Source organism: Blastomyces gilchristii, assembly GCF_000003855.2.
Source record: "Blastomyces gilchristii SLH14081 genomic scaffold supercont1.23, whole genome shotgun sequence".
Classification (NCBI taxonomy): Eukaryota; Fungi; Ascomycota; class Eurotiomycetes; order Onygenales; family Ajellomycetaceae; genus Blastomyces; species Blastomyces gilchristii.
Window position 1 is genome coordinate 218,032 of NW_003101659.1, and position 22,843 is coordinate 240,874.

At 46.3% G+C, this 22,843-nt stretch overlaps 11 protein-coding genes across 11 annotated transcripts; 8 read left to right on the forward strand and 3 right to left on the reverse strand.

Annotated features, from left to right (window-relative positions):
* Positions 1–678: 678 nt before the first annotated feature.
* BDBG_08273 (TdiB protein) lies at positions 679–1,835 on the reverse strand (the record flags this gene model as incomplete). Its single annotated transcript, XM_002621196.1, has 2 exons — positions 679–1,684; positions 1,741–1,835. The coding sequence occupies 2 exons, from the start codon at positions 1,833–1,835 to the stop codon at positions 679–681; spliced, it is 1,101 nt and encodes a 366-aa protein (XP_002621242.1).
* A 2,676-nt stretch (positions 1,836–4,511) lies between these two features.
* BDBG_08275 (uncharacterized protein) lies at positions 4,512–5,074 on the forward strand (the record flags this gene model as incomplete). The annotated part of the gene is made up of 3 exons (XM_002621198.2): positions 4,512–4,529; positions 4,609–4,780; positions 4,806–5,074. 3 exons carry the CDS (start codon positions 4,512–4,514, stop codon positions 5,072–5,074), a joined length of 459 nt encoding a protein of 152 aa, XP_002621244.2.
* Positions 5,075–5,168: 94 nt separating this feature from the next.
* BDBG_08276 (uncharacterized protein) lies at positions 5,169–7,571 on the reverse strand. The gene is made up of 3 exons (XM_031723491.1): positions 7,462–7,571; positions 7,203–7,400; positions 5,169–7,029 (listed from the first exon to the last, which is right to left on the reverse strand). The coding sequence occupies exons 2-3, from the start codon at positions 7,321–7,323 to the stop codon at positions 6,635–6,637; spliced, it is 516 nt and encodes a 171-aa protein (XP_031580670.1). The 5' UTR covers positions 7,324–7,400; positions 7,462–7,571; the 3' UTR covers positions 5,169–6,634.
* Positions 7,572–8,976: 1,405 nt separating this feature from the next.
* BDBG_08277 (uncharacterized protein) lies at positions 8,977–10,371 on the forward strand (the record flags this gene model as incomplete). Its single annotated transcript, XM_002621200.1, has 2 exons — positions 8,977–10,244; positions 10,341–10,371. The coding sequence occupies 2 exons, from the start codon at positions 8,977–8,979 to the stop codon at positions 10,369–10,371; spliced, it is 1,299 nt and encodes a 432-aa protein (XP_002621246.1).
* Positions 10,372–10,668: 297 nt separating this feature from the next.
* Positions 10,669–12,901, forward strand: BDBG_08278 (cell morphogenesis protein Las1). The gene is made up of 4 exons (XM_002621201.2): positions 10,669–11,271; positions 11,367–11,506; positions 11,663–12,136; positions 12,196–12,901. Exons 1-4 carry the CDS (start codon positions 11,146–11,148, stop codon positions 12,716–12,718), a joined length of 1,263 nt encoding a protein of 420 aa, XP_002621247.1. The 5' UTR covers positions 10,669–11,145; the 3' UTR covers positions 12,719–12,901.
* Positions 12,902–13,285: 384 nt separating this feature from the next.
* Positions 13,286–14,836, forward strand: BDBG_08279 (hydroxyacylglutathione hydrolase; the record flags this gene model as incomplete). The annotated part of the gene is made up of 9 exons (XM_002621202.2): positions 13,286–13,310; positions 13,372–13,459; positions 13,531–13,602; positions 13,670–13,703; positions 13,786–13,996; positions 14,130–14,221; positions 14,330–14,464; positions 14,610–14,636; positions 14,726–14,836. 9 exons carry the CDS (start codon positions 13,286–13,288, stop codon positions 14,834–14,836), a joined length of 795 nt encoding a protein of 264 aa, XP_002621248.1.
* A 348-nt stretch (positions 14,837–15,184) lies between these two features.
* On the forward strand, positions 15,185–16,595 carry BDBG_08280 (DUF1264 domain-containing protein). Its single transcript, XM_031723492.1, has 4 exons — positions 15,185–15,382; positions 15,446–15,622; positions 15,764–16,048; positions 16,131–16,595. Exons 1-4 carry the CDS (start codon positions 15,262–15,264, stop codon positions 16,163–16,165), a joined length of 618 nt encoding a protein of 205 aa, XP_031580671.1. The 5' UTR covers positions 15,185–15,261; the 3' UTR covers positions 16,166–16,595.
* A 34-nt stretch (positions 16,596–16,629) lies between these two features.
* On the forward strand, positions 16,630–18,046 carry BDBG_08281 (signal peptidase I). The gene is made up of 2 exons (XM_002621204.2): positions 16,630–17,435; positions 17,533–18,046. The coding sequence occupies exons 1-2, from the start codon at positions 17,079–17,081 to the stop codon at positions 17,710–17,712; spliced, it is 537 nt and encodes a 178-aa protein (XP_002621250.1). The 5' UTR covers positions 16,630–17,078; the 3' UTR covers positions 17,713–18,046.
* BDBG_08282 (mitochondrial 54S ribosomal protein YmL35) lies at positions 17,618–19,341 on the reverse strand. The gene is made up of 2 exons (XM_002621205.2): positions 18,712–19,341; positions 17,618–18,650 (listed from the first exon to the last, which is right to left on the reverse strand). The coding sequence occupies exons 1-2, from the start codon at positions 19,250–19,252 to the stop codon at positions 17,929–17,931; spliced, it is 1,263 nt and encodes a 420-aa protein (XP_002621251.1). The 5' UTR covers positions 19,253–19,341; the 3' UTR covers positions 17,618–17,928.
* Positions 19,342–19,375: 34 nt separating this feature from the next.
* Positions 19,376–20,795, forward strand: BDBG_08283 (mitochondrial 54S ribosomal protein YmL6). The gene is made up of 2 exons (XM_002621206.2): positions 19,376–19,583; positions 19,647–20,795. Exons 1-2 carry the CDS (start codon positions 19,500–19,502, stop codon positions 20,466–20,468), a joined length of 906 nt encoding a protein of 301 aa, XP_002621252.2. The 5' UTR covers positions 19,376–19,499; the 3' UTR covers positions 20,469–20,795.
* A 52-nt stretch (positions 20,796–20,847) lies between these two features.
* BDBG_08284 (mitochondrial 3-hydroxyisobutyryl-CoA hydrolase) lies at positions 20,848–22,841 on the forward strand. The gene is made up of 3 exons (XM_002621207.2): positions 20,848–21,114; positions 21,192–21,353; positions 21,430–22,841. The coding sequence occupies exons 1-3, from the start codon at positions 20,992–20,994 to the stop codon at positions 22,609–22,611; spliced, it is 1,467 nt and encodes a 488-aa protein (XP_002621253.2). The 5' UTR covers positions 20,848–20,991; the 3' UTR covers positions 22,612–22,841.
* The last annotated feature ends 2 nt before the right edge of the window (positions 22,842–22,843 follow it).

Genomic DNA, 22,843 nt, shown 5'->3' on the forward strand with positions numbered 1-22,843 from the left:
TGGCAAGTAATCTCTCGGAGTAACTGTAAACCTTTAGAAACCTACATATTGTTGACATATGGAATGGTTCGGCCCCTTAAATACCAGTTAGCCTAGTGGTGATCGAGAGCTCTTTTGCCCTAGTGGCCTAAACATATACATTTCATAGACACATTATATATTTTGAAGTCCCTTGCTCATCACGCACGCAAAACGGAGTCTATATACACGATTCCTTCTCCTGAGGTTATCCTGGCTCCGGTGTTATAGACATTCTGTTTAGGTGTGACTACTACCCGTCCCTCTACTAGTGGCAATCAAGTCGTTGTTGGTGAGAACTTGCACTCAATCATCTCTTTCGGTCGTGCTTCTGTCCCGGTGTGTAGTATAGCGGATGCATTATGTGAGTCGAACAAATGGAGCTAAGTAAGTCGTGAGATATACCCTCTTCTTCTTAGAGAAATTGAATGACATGTATGTGTGGGCTGTGGGCGACTTGATGTCGTCGGAAACAATATCATCCCAACTGGAAACGCTTTTAGTCCAGAAATGGGGGAAAAAAGTTACGTTATGGCGAATGTGAAAAATTGGATGAAGAAGGACTTACAAAGCCTGTCTGACCATTGATCTGTACATTTCCAGAACGCCCCAGCTCCAATCTCTTGTCTCAAAAACCTTTTCCATGGTTTCTGAGATGGCTCAATCTCCCAAGAAGTATTGGAATAAAGCAACGTAGACTTTTACCTCTGGGATTTCCTGACCAGGCTGCAGCTCCCAGCTACAGCACACGCCTCGATGCCCGTCATTTGGATCAAGCACTGGCTTGGGAAATGAAGTGTCTGCGTGTCCCTCGGGCTCGTTAATTAGCAAGTGCCACAGTTCACGTAGGACTGATAAGCCTTCAAGCGTGGCCTTGTCGGTACGCCTTCCGCCAAAAGTAACATGTTCGTAAACTGCATCGAAGGAGCTATCGCGAGGATTCGAGTAGACCTTTACCCTCGCGCGGATACCAGGGTCCGTGCAATCAATACCGACGACTTGAACCAGAGGAGGGTGTTGGCAAATTGACTGGTACTTCTCGATGAAATTGAGAGCCGGTACGAATGATTCTCCAAAGGGATCAAGCCGCTTGAGAAGATTAACGGTGGCTTCATCAGAATCCAGGCCGGTGGCCATGTGCTTCATCATGGGGGAGAAATAAGCTTTCATCGATATATTTCTACCATCGAGATCAAAAGCGAGGAAGCATCGCGGTATTCGCGCGGTATCCGGTGGCATCTTGCCCTTAATAACCACCCTCTCCTCTTCTGATGGGAAATACTCTGCCGAGAACTGTTTAAACCAACGCATGTCTGCCTTCACGGCCTCGGCGATTCTGGGGATTGGCGTGTCGGCGAGACTCCCCCTTTCTGGCATCACAGGCTCAAAAGTAAATCGTGCACATGCCTTCCCAGAATTGTTGAAGTTGATACTGGCTTCAAATAGCGCGCCATTGGGGGTAAGGAGCGATCTGGGATATGTTTTATCTGGGGGAGGACCCATGTGCGGAATAATATAGTTCTCTAGGAACGCTAAATGAGATTTTTGCTGCTCTTCGGTATAAGATCCAACATTACGCAGCAGTGAGGACAACACGGGCACGCAATGTTTAGACCAGAACGTAAACCCTCCGTCATTGCAGTTAGGTACAAAGCTCCAGTCAAAGCTATAGATGTTGTTAATATGAATTTGCACACTTATACCTCCTCTGTTATTACGTACGTCTTCGCCAGTGCCTCACGCGGCGTGGTAACAGTATGGGCGTCATCCATGGAAGAATGAAGGGGATTTGAAACAGCCTCAGAGATTGATGCCATTTGTTCAAGTGGTACTCTATTCCATGCCCTGGACACGGCTTTTTCTGCGGAGTGAACAAAATCCCACGAGATGGCAGGCGATTAGAGGCGTGAACGCAGATGAGACGAGTGAAGATGTTTAGTTGGGCGATAGCAGACAATGCGCAGGGTTGTAGTAATGAGGTGTGGAATTTATACCCACTTCGCTCATTTTTTCCCACTCCATACATCGCTCCCCTGCTGCACCTAGTCATGATGTAGTAATTGTAACAAAATTATATGGGAGATCAACAATAATGAAGTGAGTGCAGCAGACTCACTGCCCAGTTCTTTTTTCAGTCAGACAGCTACAACACAGTTCATTGAAGCTCTACTTCATCTGATGAAAACTGTCTGTTACAAGATGCAGCTTTGAATTGCGCAAGAAAATTGTTCTTGCGTCATGATCAAGGGCTTTGCAGAGTGGTTATGCATTGCTGTTGTCGGTTGAATCCCTGGACATTTTCGACAAGGTTTCATGGATGAGAGCCAGAATATATGTCAATGTCAGTGCATTCTGTGTCCATTCTGCAGGACGGCAGGAAGCAGTAAATATTCTTTTGTGGTGTCTTTGGCTGAATTTGCGCAGGAAGGCAACTTGCCAAGTCAGGAACTGGAGATCCTTCCAAGTGCGAAAAGTCTTCAATAATAATGAGCAGTAAATTACACCGCCAAACCAAAAAAAGACACATGCATGCCTCGTACGACTGGTCGTCTTTTCACCAAAAGCCTCGTCAACAGGCCATGGTAGCTGATGGTAGCTGAGCGGCGGAATAAGCCTGTAAGTAAGAGCCAGATAAATCTGTGGGGGTTGGATCAACCTCTCGTCATCATTCCGCCAATTTAAACTAGCTCGCTCGAGACAAAGAATCCTTGCCCCTCCCTAGAAAGTTGGTGAGGGGGATTATTTAGACAACCACTTTATTTTGAAGCAGCGGCTGCTGGTGAAACCATGTCCGTGGAAACCCTGGCCATGTTGCGACGATTGATTCCCAAGATTGACACTCACTCGTCGGCTGGTACTGCGTAGTTCGGCCGCCAAAGACTGCTGCTGCTTTTCAAGCGTGACAGCTGGCATAAAGAGATATTGTTTATCCCAGCTTGGCTAAGATGTGCACACCTTCTTTAGTTGGTTCTTGGCCCTCGGGTGTTTTTATTTGCGCGTGGTGTGTGTGGGTGTTGTGAGGGATAAGAATTGTTAAAAAACGGTCCAATTTATTCCATGTTAAGACGGATTTTCCGTCGCGCAGTTTTTCCTTTTTTGCATAATTTTCGTTTCCGTGAAAGGCAGATCGTCCGGTCTTGCCATGAAGTTACATGTGCTAGGCTGAAATATCACAAGGCCGCGCTGAATCGAACAAAAAGAAAAACAATATGTTGGCCAAAATGGAATGAATGATGGATGGGATGGTGGTGTTGCGCCTGATATTGGAACGAGGATGGCTCGATGGCTCTTTGCATCACGACAAATTCGCACAATCATCACAACCAGGAAATCGCCGCAGTGGCGTCGGAGACATTAACTACCTACTAATGTTGCCTATTTTGGGTGGTTCAAACGAATAATAAGTCAGATTTGATGTTGAAAACCTTGCCACCTGGAATTATTTTGTAGCCGCCCCATCACATCACAGAGATTTCCAGCGTTTGGGCTGTGCCATAGGATAGGTCAACAGAAGCATCGAAGCCAAAAGTTAAGGCTCGGGCTTTCCGCACGGACATGTCATCACTTTTCCTTGCTGCTTCCAAGCGAACCTTCGAAAATACTACTGATGACGATGCTCCGTAATTATATTATTATGAATGTTTGGAGCATGCGGTGGGCCGGTGGCTCGGTCGCCGCTGGCTGGAGACAGACTAGCCCTAGCCCATGCGCCCCCATGGTCCTATTCAAGATGCAAAACTAGGGTTGGACCGGGATAAAATACCGGTTAACAGAGTCGTGATGGTTGCGATCAAGTAAGGAGTACGCTGCGTAACATACATACATCCGTACGAAAGTACTCTCCTCTTTGAGGTAACAGTTAACTAACTCGTAAGCTGATCATTATTTGCGGATTTTCCGTGTCTCACCATTCTGGCGAGCACATTCGGTGATAGGGCAAAGAACAATTTTCAGATTCCATTGGCGCGAACTCTGCCCAGCAGGGTGGGAATCATTCCCCTGCACAGATTATTTTCTTTCTTTTTTGTTTTTTTTTTTTTTCTTTTTCTTTTTCTTTTATAATTTTACCTTTCTTTTTTCCTTCGTCGAACCCTCAGCTTGTGAACATTCATACCAGCACGCACTATTGTCGTGAACCAATAATAATGAATTCGATGCTGACAACTACGCTGCGTAGACAGGACTGTTACCGGCGGGCTTCTCTAGAGGGTTTTGCCTCGGTGGGGCCACCTGAAAATTTCATTGGCTCGGCTTTACAAATCGCTGTCCAGAGGAGGAATAACGGGAGTAAGGACTGTTCGCTTTGTTATGGGCCGAATGATCAGGAGAGCTTAGCGTTTAGCGCGTTAATTAATCTGCCTTTTTATCTCAAGGGCTCCAGAATCTCCTTTGGTTGCCGGAACGAGACATGCACTCTGATAATCATCCCGTTTCTTCATCGACTGTCTTCCTTGAATTTAGATAATGTCTTCGGGTTCTGCGTTTTTTTGCCAATGTCAAAGGGCGCTGAGGTGAGCCTCTGGGGACTGGAAGTTTAGGATATCATGGAGGGAACCATGAGCAATAGTTATTATTATGTTGTTAGTTTAGGCAGAGGGAAATCGAATGCCGAAGTTGCCCATGGATGCTGATCAGCTGGTGCGAACTCATATGAGAACTTGTAAGATGCCGTTCTTGAGCGGTGGGAATACTGTACATGCTGGGATCCCGATGAGCCAACACTCTGTTGACCCCATGTCTGAGACTAGACTGCAACCTGAATGTTTATTATTCCATCAATAATACAGGGCTCACGGCAATCAGCTTTGCACATCCGAACCCAGTCTCTGCTTCAGCCTCAAATCCTGCTGTACTGCGTATATGGCACAACAACGGCTTTGGTGGAGCCTTTATCAATGCCGGCCTCGTCCTAGACTTCGCGACCAATATTCGTAGAAGTCAATCATTAATGCAGGACCGGTCTCTGTTTGATACGCCTCCGCTGCCAATAGTAAATATCACAGCTTCCAAGCAACAGGGAGTTTGTCTGATTCATGGTTGGGGTCTGGCTGCATAAATTTACCGACACCTCCCAAAGTTTGACTCTTTGCTTGCATGATTTATTGTATCTATCCAATTTCTCCGTGTTGAGATTGCTAGCCATCACTATCAGAAAACAACCCACCCGCATTGTGGCGTCTTGATATGATATGCCTATCAAGCTCCGCTAACTACGGAGTAATGTAATGGTGCATAGCATAGTGGAGAAGTTGTCTTTTAGCATTTGGTTGGGATCACTGGGGCCATGGTGATGAATATTAAATGATACTTGAATCGTCGTCACTAATGTGTGGAGGAGGGATGGATGGATTGTTCGATACGAATACGCTTTACGGATGATAACCATGATTCCACGAACAAACTGATGCCTCTACTTCAACCATTCCATTCCCTTATCATTTTGATTATTTTTGCTAAATGGGTCCACACGGGAAGCCAAGGGCTACTTGAAACAACATATCCGTCTCCCAATCGACGCAACTTCTGAGAATTGCGGCCAACACTAAACCTATCGCGGCGAGGTGTATGCAAGTGATATGTATGTATTATTGTGCATAAACCACAGGCTAGATTTTTGAAGATTCTGCTGATGAATCATAATAACAGACACACTCTCCTCCATCTTTCAATCCTCAGAATCACACTGGTTGCGTATCATGTCAAATCGCATGTAAGTGCAGGCTTTCTTCATAATTCTATTGCTATTCAAGGAGAGAACATCACAGCTGTTCCTTTCATTGGCTTCTTTGTGTCAGGTGTAACTACAAAATAAATAATCTTCGAAATCATGAACCTGATTCCCCAAAGAGCCAAAATGCTGAGCGGTGAGCCATGATAAACATGAGCTCAGAAGGCAGCCCCTTTATGCCTTGGATATCAGTCGAAAATGAAGCTAAAGGTGAGGATCATACAGCGTACTTCGCCCGTGCCAGGTGCTTGGGCGGATTTCTCACAGCGGACTGGACTGGACTGGACTGCTCTTGGGAGCTGAGAGCCCCTCCTGCAAAGTTGTTTTTGAATAATAAATAGGTGGAAAAAATAGAATAATATTCAGACAAAACGGCTGACTTGTGATAAGAAAATGTGCATAAAAGTGCTGTACATAGTTACATCACCGGGATCTCTCATTTAACACCCAACCACCCCTACCACTCAGGGCTAACTATGAAGCCTTCCGTTGGTAAGATTGAGAACATTGGAATATGTTCTAGGTCTCGAAGCGAAGAATGAGCAAATCGATCACCAACGGCTGGGTGCTGGTACCGTGGTACCGCTCTCCTTGGACATGGGACGAATTATTGCCCCCGCAGAAGCAGGAACAAAAACGTACGCAGTATTTTATTCCTAACTTATCCTTGAAGGCGAGCACCGACTTCGCCGAGCGACGCCCACGCACGCCTAACGACGCCTAACTCTGGCCCTCTGGGCACAGTTTGTAAAGAAGAATGCCTAGCCTAGCGTGGTTCCCTAGTTGGGGGCTAGAACCCCCCTAAATATCGGCTGCAGCTTGCAGCTGGCTATTCTTCCCAGCAACCTTTAGCTAAATCCATAGTTAAAAAAAGGACTCCAGCCCCCCTCAATATCCAAAATTTGACAGTGGCAGGGTGGGTAATTTGCCCCGGCCCCATCCTTTCTTTGCGGTGGTGGGGTGGTCTCCTATCACCGGCATCATGCATTCTTCGATTACGAAGCGGTTACAGCGCGCGCTACGGATTTCCTTGGCTTGAATGTTTTGCTTTCCATCGCACATTAGTTTCAGCTTCGTCCTCACGTAACTTGCTTGACCAGGGCAACAAAAGTTTAGATCCCAGCTTTTTTTTCCCACGCATATACATCGTTTTTCTTCTTGCGGCCCCGGACACCTGACCCACAAGAAGAATGCTAGTTTGCCAACAACTTTCTTGTCCTCATATGGAGAGATGGATTTCAATGCGGATGGAGAAAGTCGGAACTTGCTCAGGATGGACAAACCTAACTTTGCTTAGTTCAGGCATTTTTTATTATTCTCTGTAACACAGGTGCTGTGAACCGACCTGAAGCCGAACCATCAGACTGGCTTCCGCTCTTTGAGAGACGGTTTTGTCTTTGAATGAGAGCTAAATAATAAGTTGGGAAGTGTTGCGAGGTTTGCATAATTAACTTACCCAGGTACGACGAAACGAAGAAGCAACTTTTGTTTTCCTGACCGCCCTCACGCACCACCCACCCCTTGATACAGAAGTAACAGAACAGGGTTTGATAAATGATTGTCGTAGACGGAGACATCCTACACGGACTGCCCCTCTTTTTCTCTTATAACAGTGATCTCAAGGCCTTGCGATGTGTCCACGCTTATCGTTGAGCTAAAAGCCCGATTAGTCGGCGAGAAAAAACCTTCTCCGTTAAGAGAGTTTGAGTTTGCACCTGTTAGGTTTAACTATCTGTGCGCAAAACCACGCTGCAGAGCAAAAGTTTCTCAGGTATCCACTACTACCTAGGTAGCTCGATTTCTCTGGCGGACACTGGCATGTGTGGTTTGCTTTTGGAATTTTTTTTCTTTTTTCCCCCCATTTTTGCCGCTTTCGCTGAGGTGGCATCTTTTTTGTGACTCAAGACAGCTTACTCCGTAGTTAACGGGTGGACGGGCCACGGCCCCGTCGGGGCAGTTTGTAATAAGATCCAACATTTTGAATCCAGAAGAAAAATTGTGGCACAGGTCTGGTAAGACGCTCCTCAGCACCGAGAAACCAAGGGAGAGGTGCACCGTAAGATGATGGGCTTGAATGACACTGTGAGCACAAATAAAAACACAACAAGCCATCAATCATCCTTTTGGGCGGGCGATATTCCCTATTCCTGGTCCAGTCTAACTCCAGCCAAGCAGCCGTGGCCCGTGGAGTCAGTCCGTCAGCCAGCGTTCGTGGGAATAAACTAACCGCATTTCTCCAGTGGAGTCCCCCGTATTACCTGCGGATGTTATGGAAACCCAGAACCCAGACATATTTTTTGTTCCTCTGCCATGGCTTGCTCCACCCTTGAATTCCGAGGCCAGGAGCGAAATATAGAAAGGCGCTGTGCAAGAGGCTAAAAATCCCCATGCAACTCTGGCATCATGTATGTATGATGTCTGCAAACACGGAACATTTCTGGGCGCGTCACGACTCACAACCCCCTGTTCTGGGACCAGGACCCGTCCCATCGGCTTAGGTTCATTATTCATCTTTGTGGCTCTGGGAAAAAAGGCGGCAACCAAGTTACGACACGGACAAGGAAGACGTGGGTGGAATGGCTTGCGGCGCCCCAGACCCATCTCGCTAAGAAAGAATCCATTTGAGTAGTTGATATTCAGGGTACCCCAAACACGAAACTTTTGCTGTTGCTAAATAATACCACCTTTCTCTTTTTTTGTTTTTCCATCTCCTGAACCTTCTTTTGTGTGGACTTTGACTATCTTGGGTCCTCGGACAAGAAGAAGTGCAACCAGCCAACAGCTCGGCTGTTTTAGACCCATACTCTTTCATGTCATGTCATTTTCCCCTGCTTCCAAGTGCCTTGCCCTACCAAACTGCATGGCGGGTTCCTACTACGCAATAATAACAATTAATGGACTCCGGCCGCCCAGATCTCTTGTATCAGAAATGGGTCATTTACTTATTCCCTTATTATTAGACATGAGAATCCTATCCATAGCCTTGCGCAACTAGTGGTTTTCGACTCACCCCGTCGACTAGTACATGTATATATATATATATACGCATACATACATATATATAACTATATATGTGCACTGATGGAACCAAGAACGCGGCTTACATACAGTACATGCTTGCATACTTACTACATCGCAGCCTTTTTATATTCACAAGCTTTCGCATATTTTCTTGCATCCTTTCTTTCAGGTCACAAAACCAAAGTTCTAATGAATCATACTCTTTGATCATGGCTGACAACTGTTGGTATCGGCCTTCTTTCGTTGGCTCGGCCAGCAATATTCCATTCTCTACTCCCCCCGAGGGCGGCCATACGTCACAACAACGACGAATCCACCATCGCATACTTAAAACCACAAGTGCTGATAACAGTCCTAGCCGGATTGCAAAACGAGACATGATGGTGAACCATTGCCATGGACAGCGTCGCGCCATTCGAAATAGTATGCGCGAACAGTCATTCCATTTCGCTCTCCAGGGGACCGTTCCAGATGCGAGACCAGCCAGATCTCTCTCGTCTCCCCGGCATTCAACCACTACATATTCCAACAATACTCGATCATCACGCACGCTCCAGGCTGGAACATATCAACCTAATGAAATGCTTACACCGCCAACCTATATGAATAACAATGGATTCTACATTCAACAATACGTCCCCAATCTCTATGCCAATCAAACAGGCACTCCAATGGAATTCCCGCAATACCAGCTTGATGTTTCTAATCGCAACTCTCTCTACGTCATGGAATCACTCTCTTCGGACCCACCTACAACAAACTATTTGCTCTCTTCAATTGGCTACGGTATGCCTTGCGCAAATGATACTGAGAGTAGCTCAACAGTGCCAACTACACTTTCAGCACCGAACGTCCTTCCTACTCAGCACAATGACAGTGAACCAAAAACCCCGCTCCTCATTCCCGATAGGGAAGAACCCGGCGAAGAACTGGTCGGTGTGGGGCTCTACGACGAACCTGAAGGGCTACCGGTCTGGGACTACTCAATGAACGGCTATTTGAGACTGAGCAGTAACACAGATTCTCCAATATTCTTAAAGCGGTCTGGGGGTAAAGGGCTGAAATTGGAGGAAACGTTTGACCCCTCCACCATCAAAATTTCTGACGATGATGATAGCGATGACGAGGAGGGGGGACAAAATAAAACTGATACCGAGAAGGAAAAGGATCAAGGCAATTACCACGACGACTGTAGCCAAAGGAAGCAAAACCAGAGGCCGGATGAGATACAAACGCCAGAGGATCCTAATCCTCGGATCGAGCGAATGATGCAAGCATCCCACAGCCCCTTCGAGAATCCTTCTCACTTTCAGCAAAATGAGCCATGGCTTTTATCTTCTCAACAGCATGATCCCGATAGTAGTCCTGTGTATCATCTGGATATGGCTGGCAGGTCGTTTTTCTTTGAGGACGAGCAGGACTCGAATCTCGTACCTAGGAAATCGAACCAGGAAGTCATGGGTTTCCCCCCCAATATGTTTGTACCATCTTATAGTGGTTCTATGTATGGTTGGATTTAATGGAGGGGAGATTGACCATTGTATCTCCTCAATTTTTTATTTTTTTTTCCAAGCGTGGAGTTTGTTTGGGATCGTATTGCATAGCATGGTACGGTATCATAGAACATTGCATTCTGGTTAATTAATTTGTGGCCATTTGAAGGGGAGGCGTGCAACATGAACATCTCAAGAGCTCATTCAGTGTTTGGTTATATAATATAGACAATACTAGTTAACTAACTTAGTTACCTTTCAACACAATTATCTATGATTTGAATTCTGCTTTTCAATGTTGTACCCAGCAACGCAATCATTGGCTGTGCTCCCAAATAAGCATTTAGGCTCAAGACTAGTCCAAACTTTAATTTCGCCTCATTCGCAAACCCTTTAGCATCACGAAGATTTCAACAGGCACTGAAATATACATCGTTACTGCAACAGATATCACCCAACTATTGCTGGTCTGGCTGCCGACTGGCGGAGTAAAGAGGCATTTAAAATCTACTTTCGATTTCCTTTCAGTAGATTTAGCTTACGTGGCTATTTTCTATTTGTTCCTCTGTGATTTCGCACCAGTTACCCATTTTTCATCGGATGGGAATTTAAGCTGGTTGATCTGTTTTAAGACCATACATATTCTTCCCTTGACATCTTAAGCCCCTGAGCATATCCAGGTTGTACGGACAGCTTGTTGCGACACAGCCGCCTATCCTACCTCGTACCAGAATATTATGCAAGGAGCCTAACCCGATTGTTGTTGCACAAAGTTACGTTTATTATTTTTTAAGCCCTTCTATTCCTCCCTACATACCCACGGGATTGCTTTATATTGTCTATTTTTGTCACCTAGTCTGCAACCAAACGATATCATAAATCAACATGCCACGGCTTCAGTTTACTCCATGGAAGGAACCGTCTGAACTACTATCTGTCCGCAGCCAATTTTACCCCTCTATGACCACAACAGGGGAGCCTGCAGATATGCGTGCGAGAGCATGCTCGACGGTATGCCTATATCCTCAAATGCAGTTTTATGTGCTCTTTTTCTCTCGTTTTGCCTCCATGTTAACCTTTGTCACCTTTTCATTCCCCAATAACAGGTGTGGGTTTGGAAATTGCGTGGGAACCTACCGCATACGGTGGAGGCGACTGCGCTATTAACGGATGCTATACTACATGATGATGCGAGAAAAAATTCCATCTTTTCTATTCGAGCAACTTACTCGGCAGCCTTTTGCAGGTGGGTTGGTTACCTTCTTGCTCATGATTCATTCAAGACACTATTTTAGCCCCCAGCCCCAACAAAAATTATCATATCCCTTTCTTGTTGATTGGCTGTTGCCCCACCCCCCCCCCCCCCCGCAAGTTCATGGGTTACTTACTATGTGCAACGCAGATTTGTTACAGGACTAGTCGACTCCAAGTTGTACGGGAGGAGGCAGACTATGTTCCAAAGAGCAATGGAACTCGGTCTACCAGCTTCATTTGTGGAACTACGACACGAGGCGACGCATAGGGAGTTACCCGCTCTTGTCGTGCTTCGGGATGCAGCTCGTCGGTCCCTGGAATGGCTCTGGGAATTTTACTGGGACGGGCTAGGGGATATCGAGACTGCTGATGCGGGCATGGATGTTCTAGAGCAGAATAGAGAATCTCAATTGACGAAAAATGAAATTCAGCAGATGCTGAAAAATGTGGTGCTTGGTGAGAGCAACCTGGGTGAAAATTCTGCGACACGGAGGAGTTCCCGAAAATTGAAGTCGTTTCCTGGCTTAGAAAATGTCGCTCTGATTCTCAAACATCAGCAAGGAGAGCAGACTGTCACGCAAGTGCTTTTGGAGGAGGGTATTTTGATTCCAGCTAGCAGAACGTCAGTATCTGAGCACGCTTACGGAAAGTGAACTCGCTTTTGCTAACACTTTGTTCCAGTCTAGGAAGTTCCATGGAAGCTACATTTTCGACGTGGGATGTAGTTTTGAAGGAGCTGTGTCGACACAGGATAACATTTCTGACCTCACTAAGCGGCGAGTTAGCGCGTGCCCTTGTCGATGAGGATAGTAATACTTCGGAGGGAGACCCCTACAGAGAGGCTATATATTTATGGCTGGTCCACATCTTTAACTCGAGTGCGTGGGCTGCAGCAAGAAGGCTGTACCTCTCTACCTGTCACGTTGATGCAGCCTGTCACGATGCTTCCGGCTATTGGGCTCGCCGTCTCAGATCTTCAATGGACCAACATTCGCATAAATTGGATACAGACGCAACCAAGGAAGCCAATAGCAATGGTACCTCCGAGTTAGGCACGGGTAGTGGGGCAGCCACACTAGGGAAGCAGGACGGATCCGTCGAGGAAATCGTAGATATGGATGCGGACTTGGACTCGAATTTGCTGCGGAGTTACGGGTGGGATGTAAAGGGAAGCTGGAAGTATAAACCCATAGGTGTTGTTTAGAAAACATATGTACCCATAGATAAGGAACTTGTAATACTCTATGCTTATGAGCCTAAACTAAGACAAGTACATCCAGTGTCAAGGACAGCAGTCTAACAAAGCGAGTGGTTGGCATATTCGATTGGCCGCTTCTACAAAGAATTTCAATCTTCGTAGGTGAAAAAAAAAAAAAAAAAAAAAAAAAAAAAAAATCATACGCTCTCATCACACTACACTGGATTAGAAAATAATGAACAGAGACAATTAACAATTGCATTTCGATCTCTGTTACGTTATGTACATACATGTACATGTACAAACGAAAAACCCTCCTTGGCGGGGTTGGTTTTCTCCAGCAAGGAATAACCGCGGAAGGGCTCGGCTCAACGTCATCCTTTCTTCATTTCAAGAGCATTCAAAGCATCCACTTCGTATATTATGCTAGCTCTTATAGCACATGCTTAGAAATTACAATCAACACTCCTGCATCATCATCCTGGATGGGATAGAAATTACCGATAACTCATGATCGTAAGCAGAGCTTTCAATCGGTTGATAACTCCTGGTACATCAGTATTCAAGCGCAAAATGCATATCGAATCCATTCCCATGTGTAAGTCTATCTCTTGCCACTGATAAGTGAAAGCAGCTAATGTATATATAAAAATCAACAGGGACGGGGTCGGGCAATAACTATGCCTACCTAATATCCGATGAAGCATCAAAGGATGCAATGGTCGTGGACCCAGCACATCCTCCGGAGTAGGTGATGATATCTTTGTTTTATGAAAGGAGCTAACCGACTTATCTGACACCCAATACTCCGTTTACAGAGTCATTCCTGTTCTCAAATCCCATATCGACAGCGGCAAAATTAATCTCAAAGCAATCATAAATACTCACCAGTCAGTACCCTAAAATTCTTCTCACGGCCTGGATGTAAACATCCACCAAAACTGATTCTCTCTCCAGTCACCATGACCATTCCGGTGGCAACCAGGGGATTGTAAGTTCCTCCAACTTAATGAGATGACATGTTTTTGTATATATTTCCTTGTCATATCACTTACTCTTTCATATGGATCTAGCTCAAACAATTCGGCAAGCTCCCCGTCATTGGAGGCAGTGATTGCCAATCCGTCTCAAAGACTCCCAAGCACGGGGAGACCTTCAACATCGGAGAACGCATTAAAGTGACTGCTCTGCATACGCCATGCCATACCCAGGATAGCATCTGCTATTTTGCAGAAGATGGTGACCAGCGGGTTGTATTTACAGGAGATACTCTTTTCATTGGAGGTATGTGTCAGCCATGACAGCCCAATAACATCTTTTGGTTGCGAATAGAGAACAAAACAGATATGTCATGTTAAACCACCAAGCTGATACCGAGTGAGTTTTCTGTAAACTAATATAACAATACCTCTAATAGGATGTGGCCGATTCTTCGAGGGAACTGCTAAGCAGATGCATGATGCCCTAAATAATATTCTTGCTAAGCTGCCAGATGATACCAAGGTTTATGTAGGTTCATCCCATTGTTTTTGTATCGAAAAGTAAATTATATGAAGAGAAGGATGCCAGTGCCGTACTTTAACCCACTTTATAACTGACTCCGCTCAATTACAACAGCCCGGCCACGAATATACAAAGTCAAACGTGGCATTTTGTATCGAAGTATCTCAATCGGAACCAATCAAGCGGCTACAGTGGTTTGCAGAGAAATATCGGGAAACCCAAGGCAAATTCACCATTGGCGACGAGAAGGTACAGACTCTTCTCTTTCTATTTTGACTTTTTTTATTCCTTCTAGGCCTCGCTAGCGGTCACCACCTATGCGGCGTGGGTTCCGTCTGTGGAAACCAGAAAGTCCCAAGGCAAAACTGGCTAATTGCATCTTCTTACTTGACAGTTACATAATGTGTTCATGAGGGTCAACGTAAGCCATCCCCATCCATAACATTCCTCGATACACTTTATGGGGAAAGTGCCTGCCTGTCGATGCTTGCGTGACTAACTCTCTCTCAGGATCCAGAAATCCAAAAGGCTACGGGCAAAACTGATCCGGTTGATGTGATGCATGCGCTGCGTGAGATGAAAAACAACTTGCCATCAAAGCCGGCAGTTCAAAAAATGTAGCTGATGGCCGTGGTGCTGACAGGAGTCTTCTCGACAAATTATTCACTTATTTCGCATTCCCTGTAGTTGCGTACATCCGTATGTATTGAAATGCTGAATACGTCTCTTATGCTGGACTAGGTCATCCATGCTTTTCTGAGCCGCTTCGTACATATTTTGTGCAATTGAATTAAGCTTTAAACTGCTTCGGGCTTCGTGTTAGCATACTCTCATCGTGACGTCAAGCAGAGCAAGTTAAGATAGTAATAGTATGTAATTCAAGAAAACAGGAAAATAGGAATCACAAATGGAGATATTTATTAAATGAGTCGATTAGATTTGCCGTGATTGCCCCAAGGTCACAGAACAATATATGTAATAAAAATGGATCATAAGGAAAATCGAGAAACAAAATATTTCAAAAGCTCATCACAAAAGTCGTTATCATGTCTCAAAACTTCGCGCCTATCAGCAAGATTTGCGCACACCTACATGCCTACCATGCCTACGCCTCAGATCCGACCCGGTTCGTCGAGGCCAATCACTACTGCACAATGGTAAATGAGGGTAAGCTAAGGAACGTGAAGTCCTGCATCTACGGTGTCTAAAAAAATAACGTATGGGCTCTAGACATGAGACAATGTATCATCTATGATTCTCCTGATACCGGAGCCCGCCTCATCGGCATCGAGTATTTGATTTCACCAAAGCTTTATGAAAGGCTGCCGGAGCATGAACAGGTACTCTGGCACTCGCATGTTTATGAGATAAAGAGTGGGATGTTGGTCATGCCTCCGCCGCCAGAGTGTAAGTCCGTTTAATTCAATAGCGCACCATCATCGCCTGTTGTAACTCTCCTTCGACTCTAGGGGATAGTGAGCAATTGATCGCCCAGTGTCATGACAAGGGGCTAACCCGAAGGTTTCACTCGCCGCACGAATTGTTTAGGTACGGACCGGACAAAGTTGAACGAGCTAGAAAAAGAGGAGCTATCGCAGCTTGTCACATTTTATGGGAAGGTATACCATCTGTGGCAGGTCGATAGGGGCGACGAATTACCAATGGGAGTGCCAGAGCTTATGGGCAGTATAACTTCCGACGAGGCGTTGAACAAGGTGCTTCCCGGTGGGAAAGTGAAATTGAGGGAAGACCACAAGTCGAAATTTGGGGTGGATCTCGATGAAAACGCGGAGAAAAGGAAAGAATTCGGTAAAGGGTTTGAGATTCATCCAAGTACGTTGGCTCTTCATCACTCTCTTTTTGAGCTCATATTGCTTGCTGTTAAAATCGGTATTGACTGCTTTCTTGCGTCTAGATGCGGATTCGATGTGGAAGAAACAAGGCCGTTAATGCTACGAGCAAATAGCAGTACGGCGGAGTAGGGTGTTCTTTGTTGACCCCATCCACAGACCCAGATGTAATCATAGTTCAAGGTTGCTGAGAAAGATGGCCACTCAACTTATGGCTGTTTGGAACTGGAAATGAAAAATAAAATTGAATAAAATTATGAGAAAGTATATATATTATTATATAAAAGAAATGTCTCCCACCCGCACCTGCTCAGCTTCTCACCATCCATACTGAAATGGATCAGAAGTCAAGACAGATGCTCGGGGATATCCCAGCCATTTTATGGCATGTCATCGAGACGTATAATTATAATATTGCTTCACCGTCCACACTTGCTCGTCCTAGGTTGGAAACGGCAAGCTCTAGCATTTATAGAAGCGTACAAATATCACAGCGGAGATAATTGTCTCAAGCGGCTAAAGTTCGTTGACGGGGGTATTGGGGATATAACGCCTTTGGAGGAGGCAGTCAATATTTGATACTGAGTGAAAACCGGCTCCTCATTCAACAGCAATTGATAAGCAGCTGAAAGGTAGAGGAGAGGAGTGCTCTGACAAAATTGTCAGCGATGGCGGAGAATGGGGGTTGAATTGATGTCATTGCGCCTGATAAATGTGAACCAGGATTCCCATAATAGATTTCTACGAAACAAAAAGGCGACATTAATGTGCAATCAGCTTAGATTTGCTGGCTGTTTTTCATGGGAACTGAGTGTTGTGAAGAGAAGAGGAAGCAAGCAAAAACAAGAGCAAGAAAAATCTCCATTAAATGTGATTTTAAAAGTGCGGAAAAGGGAAAATATTTATCCGAAAGTTCCCACGTGATATAATTTCGGAGCTCAACTTTCCCGGCCTCAATCGATCGACCCATTCCAGCTCGTTAGGATGCGAGAAATCCACCAAAATACGCCCCAATGAATGGCCGCATACTGACCACCCTCAAGCAACGGACGGGGCCTACCGTCCTGGGTGCGGTGGCCATCACCGGTGGCTGGAAACTCTTCAATGAGCACTGCTATTCATACCAGGCCTGCTCCGGCCCCTCCATGTACCCGACCATAAATTTTCGGGGCGAATGGCTTCTCGTTTCCAAGCTCCACAAGCACGGGAAAGGGGCTGAAGTTGGGGATCTTGTCATGTTCAAGAATCCTCTTTTTCGAGGGCGGACGGCGACCAAGCGGGTGCTGGGCATGCCGGGTGACTTTGTGCTGAAGAATGCGCCGGCATCCGGGGATGATGCGACTGGCGATGAGGATGCGGAGATGATACGGGTTAGAAACTATTCCTTTCTTTTTCTTTCTTTTCTTTCTTTCATTTTTACCAGACTTCCACTATTTGATCTTTACTGACTCGTTGATGTAATTATAGGTCCCCGAAGGGCATGTCTGGGTCATTGGCGATAATTTGCCCTGGTCGAGGGACTCGAGATTTCACGGACCACTCCCGTTGGGGTTGGTGATGGGTAAAGTCATTGCAAAGGGGAAAGGCAATTCCTTTCCTAGGTGGGTACGGAATACATTGGAACCTGCCAAGTTTTCGGATGATTGAGATACAAGCACATGCATAGAACTGGAGTTTCTTCGGATTTATTAGGACATGCACTCCAACCTGGGGAATTGAGATGGCATTAAGGCTGGCTTTGCTTTTCATGTTTTGTATGTAAACAATAAAAAAACTGAGTGTGCTATAGAGCTCTAATATACAATATATTGTAACAATTGCTATAAAACCTAACCGAACAGATACAAAAAGCAACAAAAGAGGCTATCTAAATGAGGCGGGATTCCTTCTCTTATATGGTAGAGGCTCAATTCTCTTTCTCCGGAACTCAATCTCTGCACCCGGAATACCAAACTCGTTCATTACAGATTCTGTATTTTCATCCCATTTGCTTCTGAAAAGATGAACCCCAATTGGTTTGAGCTGGTGTCGAGTCTGAAGGCCTCGAAGGCGGAAGTCGTCTCGTTGCACTTTCTCTGCCACTTGTTTCAAATCCAAGGCAGCTTGATCCTTTTGCTCCAGAATAATTACAGAGAGCCGATGATATGGGCTTCCCTTCTGGGCGAACGGGGGAAGCCAAGGGAGGATGACTTGGTTGTCTGTTGACAGCTTGTCCAAGGAAATTCTGGGCTCAGTAGGTGAAATAGGCACGTTAACGGCCAGGAAATGGCAACGGAAACCGAAAGTATCGTTTTCGAGGTTAGGAACATCCGAGTCCACAAGGGCAATGGTCAACAGCTTCTCGCCTCGCTCAAAGCTCTGGACACTTAGTTTGGCTGGCAGCGAGCTGACTCGGGAATCTACGAATTCACCAGGCGGTATTGATCGTCTACCGAAAGCCAATTTCACCTCGACAATGGGATCTAGGTGAGGAAGAACATCAGGAACCACCTTCATCTGGGTTATACGCTGAACGATGATCTTCCGTTTATACTCCCTCCATTTTTGATCGGCTAGGTATCGATATATCGGCCGATTCATGTCACCTGGTTATTCCACATTAGACTCTGTTGTAAAAGCATAAGCTTACGAGCACTCAAAACATACCGAGTCCATCCTCAAATCGTTTCTTAATCACAGGGTCATTGATATCCGCCAGGATTTTCAAGTGCTCCAAGTGCTTCTCCATGCTCCTCAGGCGATTACTTTTCTGAAGCTCTCCTCCCACAGTCGTAGGATCGGCCGCACGTAGTCTCGCTATTCTAGCACGTTCTGTCTCTATTTGCTTGAGCTTTTCCTCCCTATCCTCCAACAAGACCTTGCGGGCCTCCTGGAAACATTGATATGGCAGCAGCTCGAAGGGGATATTAGGCGAGTCTTGGAGGGCCGCTCGACGTCGACGGGATCCAATTGGGTGATTGCCAGCTCGGACAAGCCTTCGCTCCAACCGAGGACTCGTTACCAGTGCCGGATCTGGAGCTCTGTAGAAGGGTTCGCTTCGAGGAGTTTCTGATTGAGCCTCATCTTTTGTGGTGGGTGTAGATGAGAAGGCGCGGGTAGGCGAAAATTGGGTTACGAGCAGGGTCTTGTTGTATGTGTGCCGTAGGCATTGGAACAATGGCCTTGAGGCTAGTTCGCAATGCGCCATTATGGGACTCTTCGTGGCGCTGAGCGTGGTGGTTACGATGGAGATGGAAGTGGTTGTTGTTGGCTGTTGCGATGAGGGTTTGGCGACCAAACTTTTTTCTAATGTGCACTAGCGCCAAATCGGGCCAGATCCAAAATCTTCAAAAAAGACTTATATACCTCCATGCCCGGTTCTTTCGCATTCAATCATTCACGCAATCCCTCAACGACGATTCTACTATTTCAGCTGCGTGGGATACCATTCTATAATGTCTGGAAGCAAGTCGCTGGGAACGTTGAGGTGGCTCACGCGCAGCTACAATGGGTTCGCCAGCAGCTTCGTAGCGCCAACTGTACGATAAAAAAACTCGAAGAGCGCTTCATATTTCTCTTACTCAGGCTAATTCAATGAGCAGCAGTGCGTCCCCAAAAATACATCACGGTCTATGACTACAGAAACGGAGATTCCAAGCGTTTCTCCCTTGACTGCGTTCGCAGATGCGCATGTTGCCGGCCAACCTCCGAATCCCGATGACATTCCAAAACCTGTATGGAATCCCGCGCCTGCGGTTGCGACCCTTTACGACTTCCCGACTATGGAACCCCTTAAATTTCTTGAATACAGCCATAAGCACCTTCTTCTACCATTGCGGCGGGACATATTACATCGAGCGGTTGTGTACGAGGGCGACAAGACTCGACAGGGGACGGCCAGTACAAAGTGGAGAGACGACATCCGCGGTAGTGGACGGAAAATCCGACCACAGAAGGGCACCGGAAGAGCGCGACTGGGAGATAAAAAGTCACCAATGTTGAGAGGTGGTGGGGTTGCCCATGGTCCCCATCCTCGGGACTTCTCAACGGGCTTGCCCAAGAAAGTCTACGACCTGGCATGGCGGACAGCTCTGAGTTACCGGTATCGACGAGGGCAGCTTATTATCGTTAATGATAATATTACTTTTCCACGAGAAGTCAGCCCATACTGGCTCACCGATGTTTTCGAGAAAAACCAATGGGGCAAGGGGTTTGGACGGTCGTTGATGATTACAGAAGTGAAGAAGGAAAGACTGTTTAGGGCTGTGGCACAAATTGGACAGCATGCGCGAGTATTGGACCGAGAAGACGTGGATGTGAAAGACCTCCTTGAAACGGGGCGGTTAATCGTTGAGAAAACGGCACTGGATAGAATGTTATTCCGTCATTCTAGTGACCTGAGGTCTAAGCCTGCACGGGCATGATGATATACTGGAGATTAAACATATCTGATTGTAAGATAGTTCGGCGACTGGGTGTCTTTTCTACTATTTTATTGTGGCTTTGCGTTACTTTTTATATTTAGTCGTAAGAAATGGTCAGGATACTTAGCCTTAGATTCGCTCCCCAGAGAGTACGCTTTAAAGCCTTCTTCCACCTCCAAATGTGTATTTTAAGTGAATTCGTAATGATACCTTTGACATCATCCACTTATTTAGCTGAATGAATCCAGCAACATTACATAGATGCTGTTGTAATCGCTGGCCGAGAAAGACCCCCGTCGCCGATGTCAACCGAAGCGGAGAATGGTGCTGCATCAGCCGCCGAGCCGGAGCAATTTTTCCAGCATCCAATGCCGACAACGATCGTTGCCGCAACCACCGAACCTATTTCTTGCTGAGCAGTTAATTAATTACCTAGGCACACAACGATCCCACGGCAATTCGTTGTGCATGTGCATCCCTATAATATCTTATTAAATTGCCCTGCAACAATCGATCGCCGTTGATGTTCCTTCGACCTCATTGCCCGCGGTCCTCCACACCGTTAAGTTGGTTCTCTCCCCGTCCCGCAGCCAGGATGCCTTTGAGAGCCAAATTGGCGGCCCCGGCATGGTCTGGATTGTCAAAGGTATGGTCTGGATTGTCTTGTGTATACATACAATGTTCGTTTGTGTAGCTACTAATCCTCCGTGGTTGTCAACACAGATGTCTACTGCCGCAGAGATACCCAGAGAACTTCCTGGTGACGAACCAGATGATGTCCTATTCAGCAGTCTTTTCGGGGTGCGCAACATTGAGCTCAATCGACCTAAGAAACTGAACGCTTTGAATGGCTCGATGGCAAGAAAGATTACACCCAGGCTAAAGGTATGCGACGAGCTCCTCTATTCTACGAACCCAAACTTTTCCGGAACCGGCTGAATAACTGGACAATGCACGTTAGGAATGGGAAAAATCCGAACTCGCGAACATTATCATCATCTCCGGTGCCGGATCGAAAGCATTCTGTGCTGGCGGCGATGTTGCAGCTCTTGCTGAACAATGCGCTGAAGGACCAGAAGGCCAGAAGAAGGCCACTGAATACTTTTCCCTCGAATATAAACTTGATCACCTCATTGCGACATACAGCAAGCCATACATTTCCATCATGGATGGATTCACTATGGGCGGCGGCGTCGGACTCAGTGTACATGCGCCCTTCCGGATTGCGACTGAACGAACTGTTTTCGCCATGCCCGAAACTACAATTGGATTTTTCCCAGATGTCGGTGGATCGTTCTTCTTACCTCGCCTGGACGGTGAACTAGGAACCTACCTAGCTCTGACATCTGAAAGACTAACTGGAGTGCAAACCCTCTACGCCGGCGTGGCCACCCACTATCTCCATTCAAGCATTCTTGCCAACCTAACTGGACGTCTATCTGAACTAGTCTTTAAGGACACTGCTAGCCTAGGGGAACGCCTCGACCTTGTCAACAGCACCATTTCCGAGTTTTCCACGGGCCTGCCTTCACAGGAGGAGGAGCCAATTTTCCCATCAAGTAGCATCCGCGAATCCATTGACCAGTGCTTCTCCGCAGATACCATGGAGGAAATTATCAGCAGACTTCAAAACGAACAGGTCAATAAGGAATGGGCTGAGAAGACTCTGAAAACACTTGCCTCCCGCTCCCCAACCTCTCTAAAAGTAACCCTCCGCCAACTCCGCATCGGCCGCACATGGTCCATAGCGGAAACCTTCCAGCGTGAAGAGAAAATCGCCGCAAAATTCATGGCTCATCCAGACTTCGTCGAAGGCGTCACCGCTCGCCTGGTCAACAAGCCACCAACCCAGCCGGCCTGGAAACCTGCCAAACTGGAGGAGGTCACCGATGAGGCCGTCCATAAGTTCTTCCGCATCGAGGCTGGCGACATAAGAATGCCACTCCTAAACCCTGATGCGGACTATATGGAATACCCACATCAGCGGTTCGCCCTGCCAAGTGAGAAGGAGATTCTCGAGTTTGCACTCAAGCACGAAAGATCAGATAAGGCTGTGGACGAATTTGTAAGCCTGCGGGGACATAAGGATGGGGTGCGGGAGAAGTATTTGGAGGTGGTGAAGAGAAAGCTTGGTGGAGCGTAGTACGCAGCATTGGATGGTGGTTGGTCTGTGTGACAGGGTAAGGGCCATTGACATTAATTGAGCACTTGTACGCTACTTATTTTGTTTTCTTGCGCCGTTTTGTTTCCGTTTCTCGCAATAGGGTTGTGTGTAATTTACATATATTTATCTTCCAAACAATTTCGTCAGTTAGATAGACATGATATACAAAAGACGACAATATAAAAATCTACAGGACATAGGAAAAGGAACG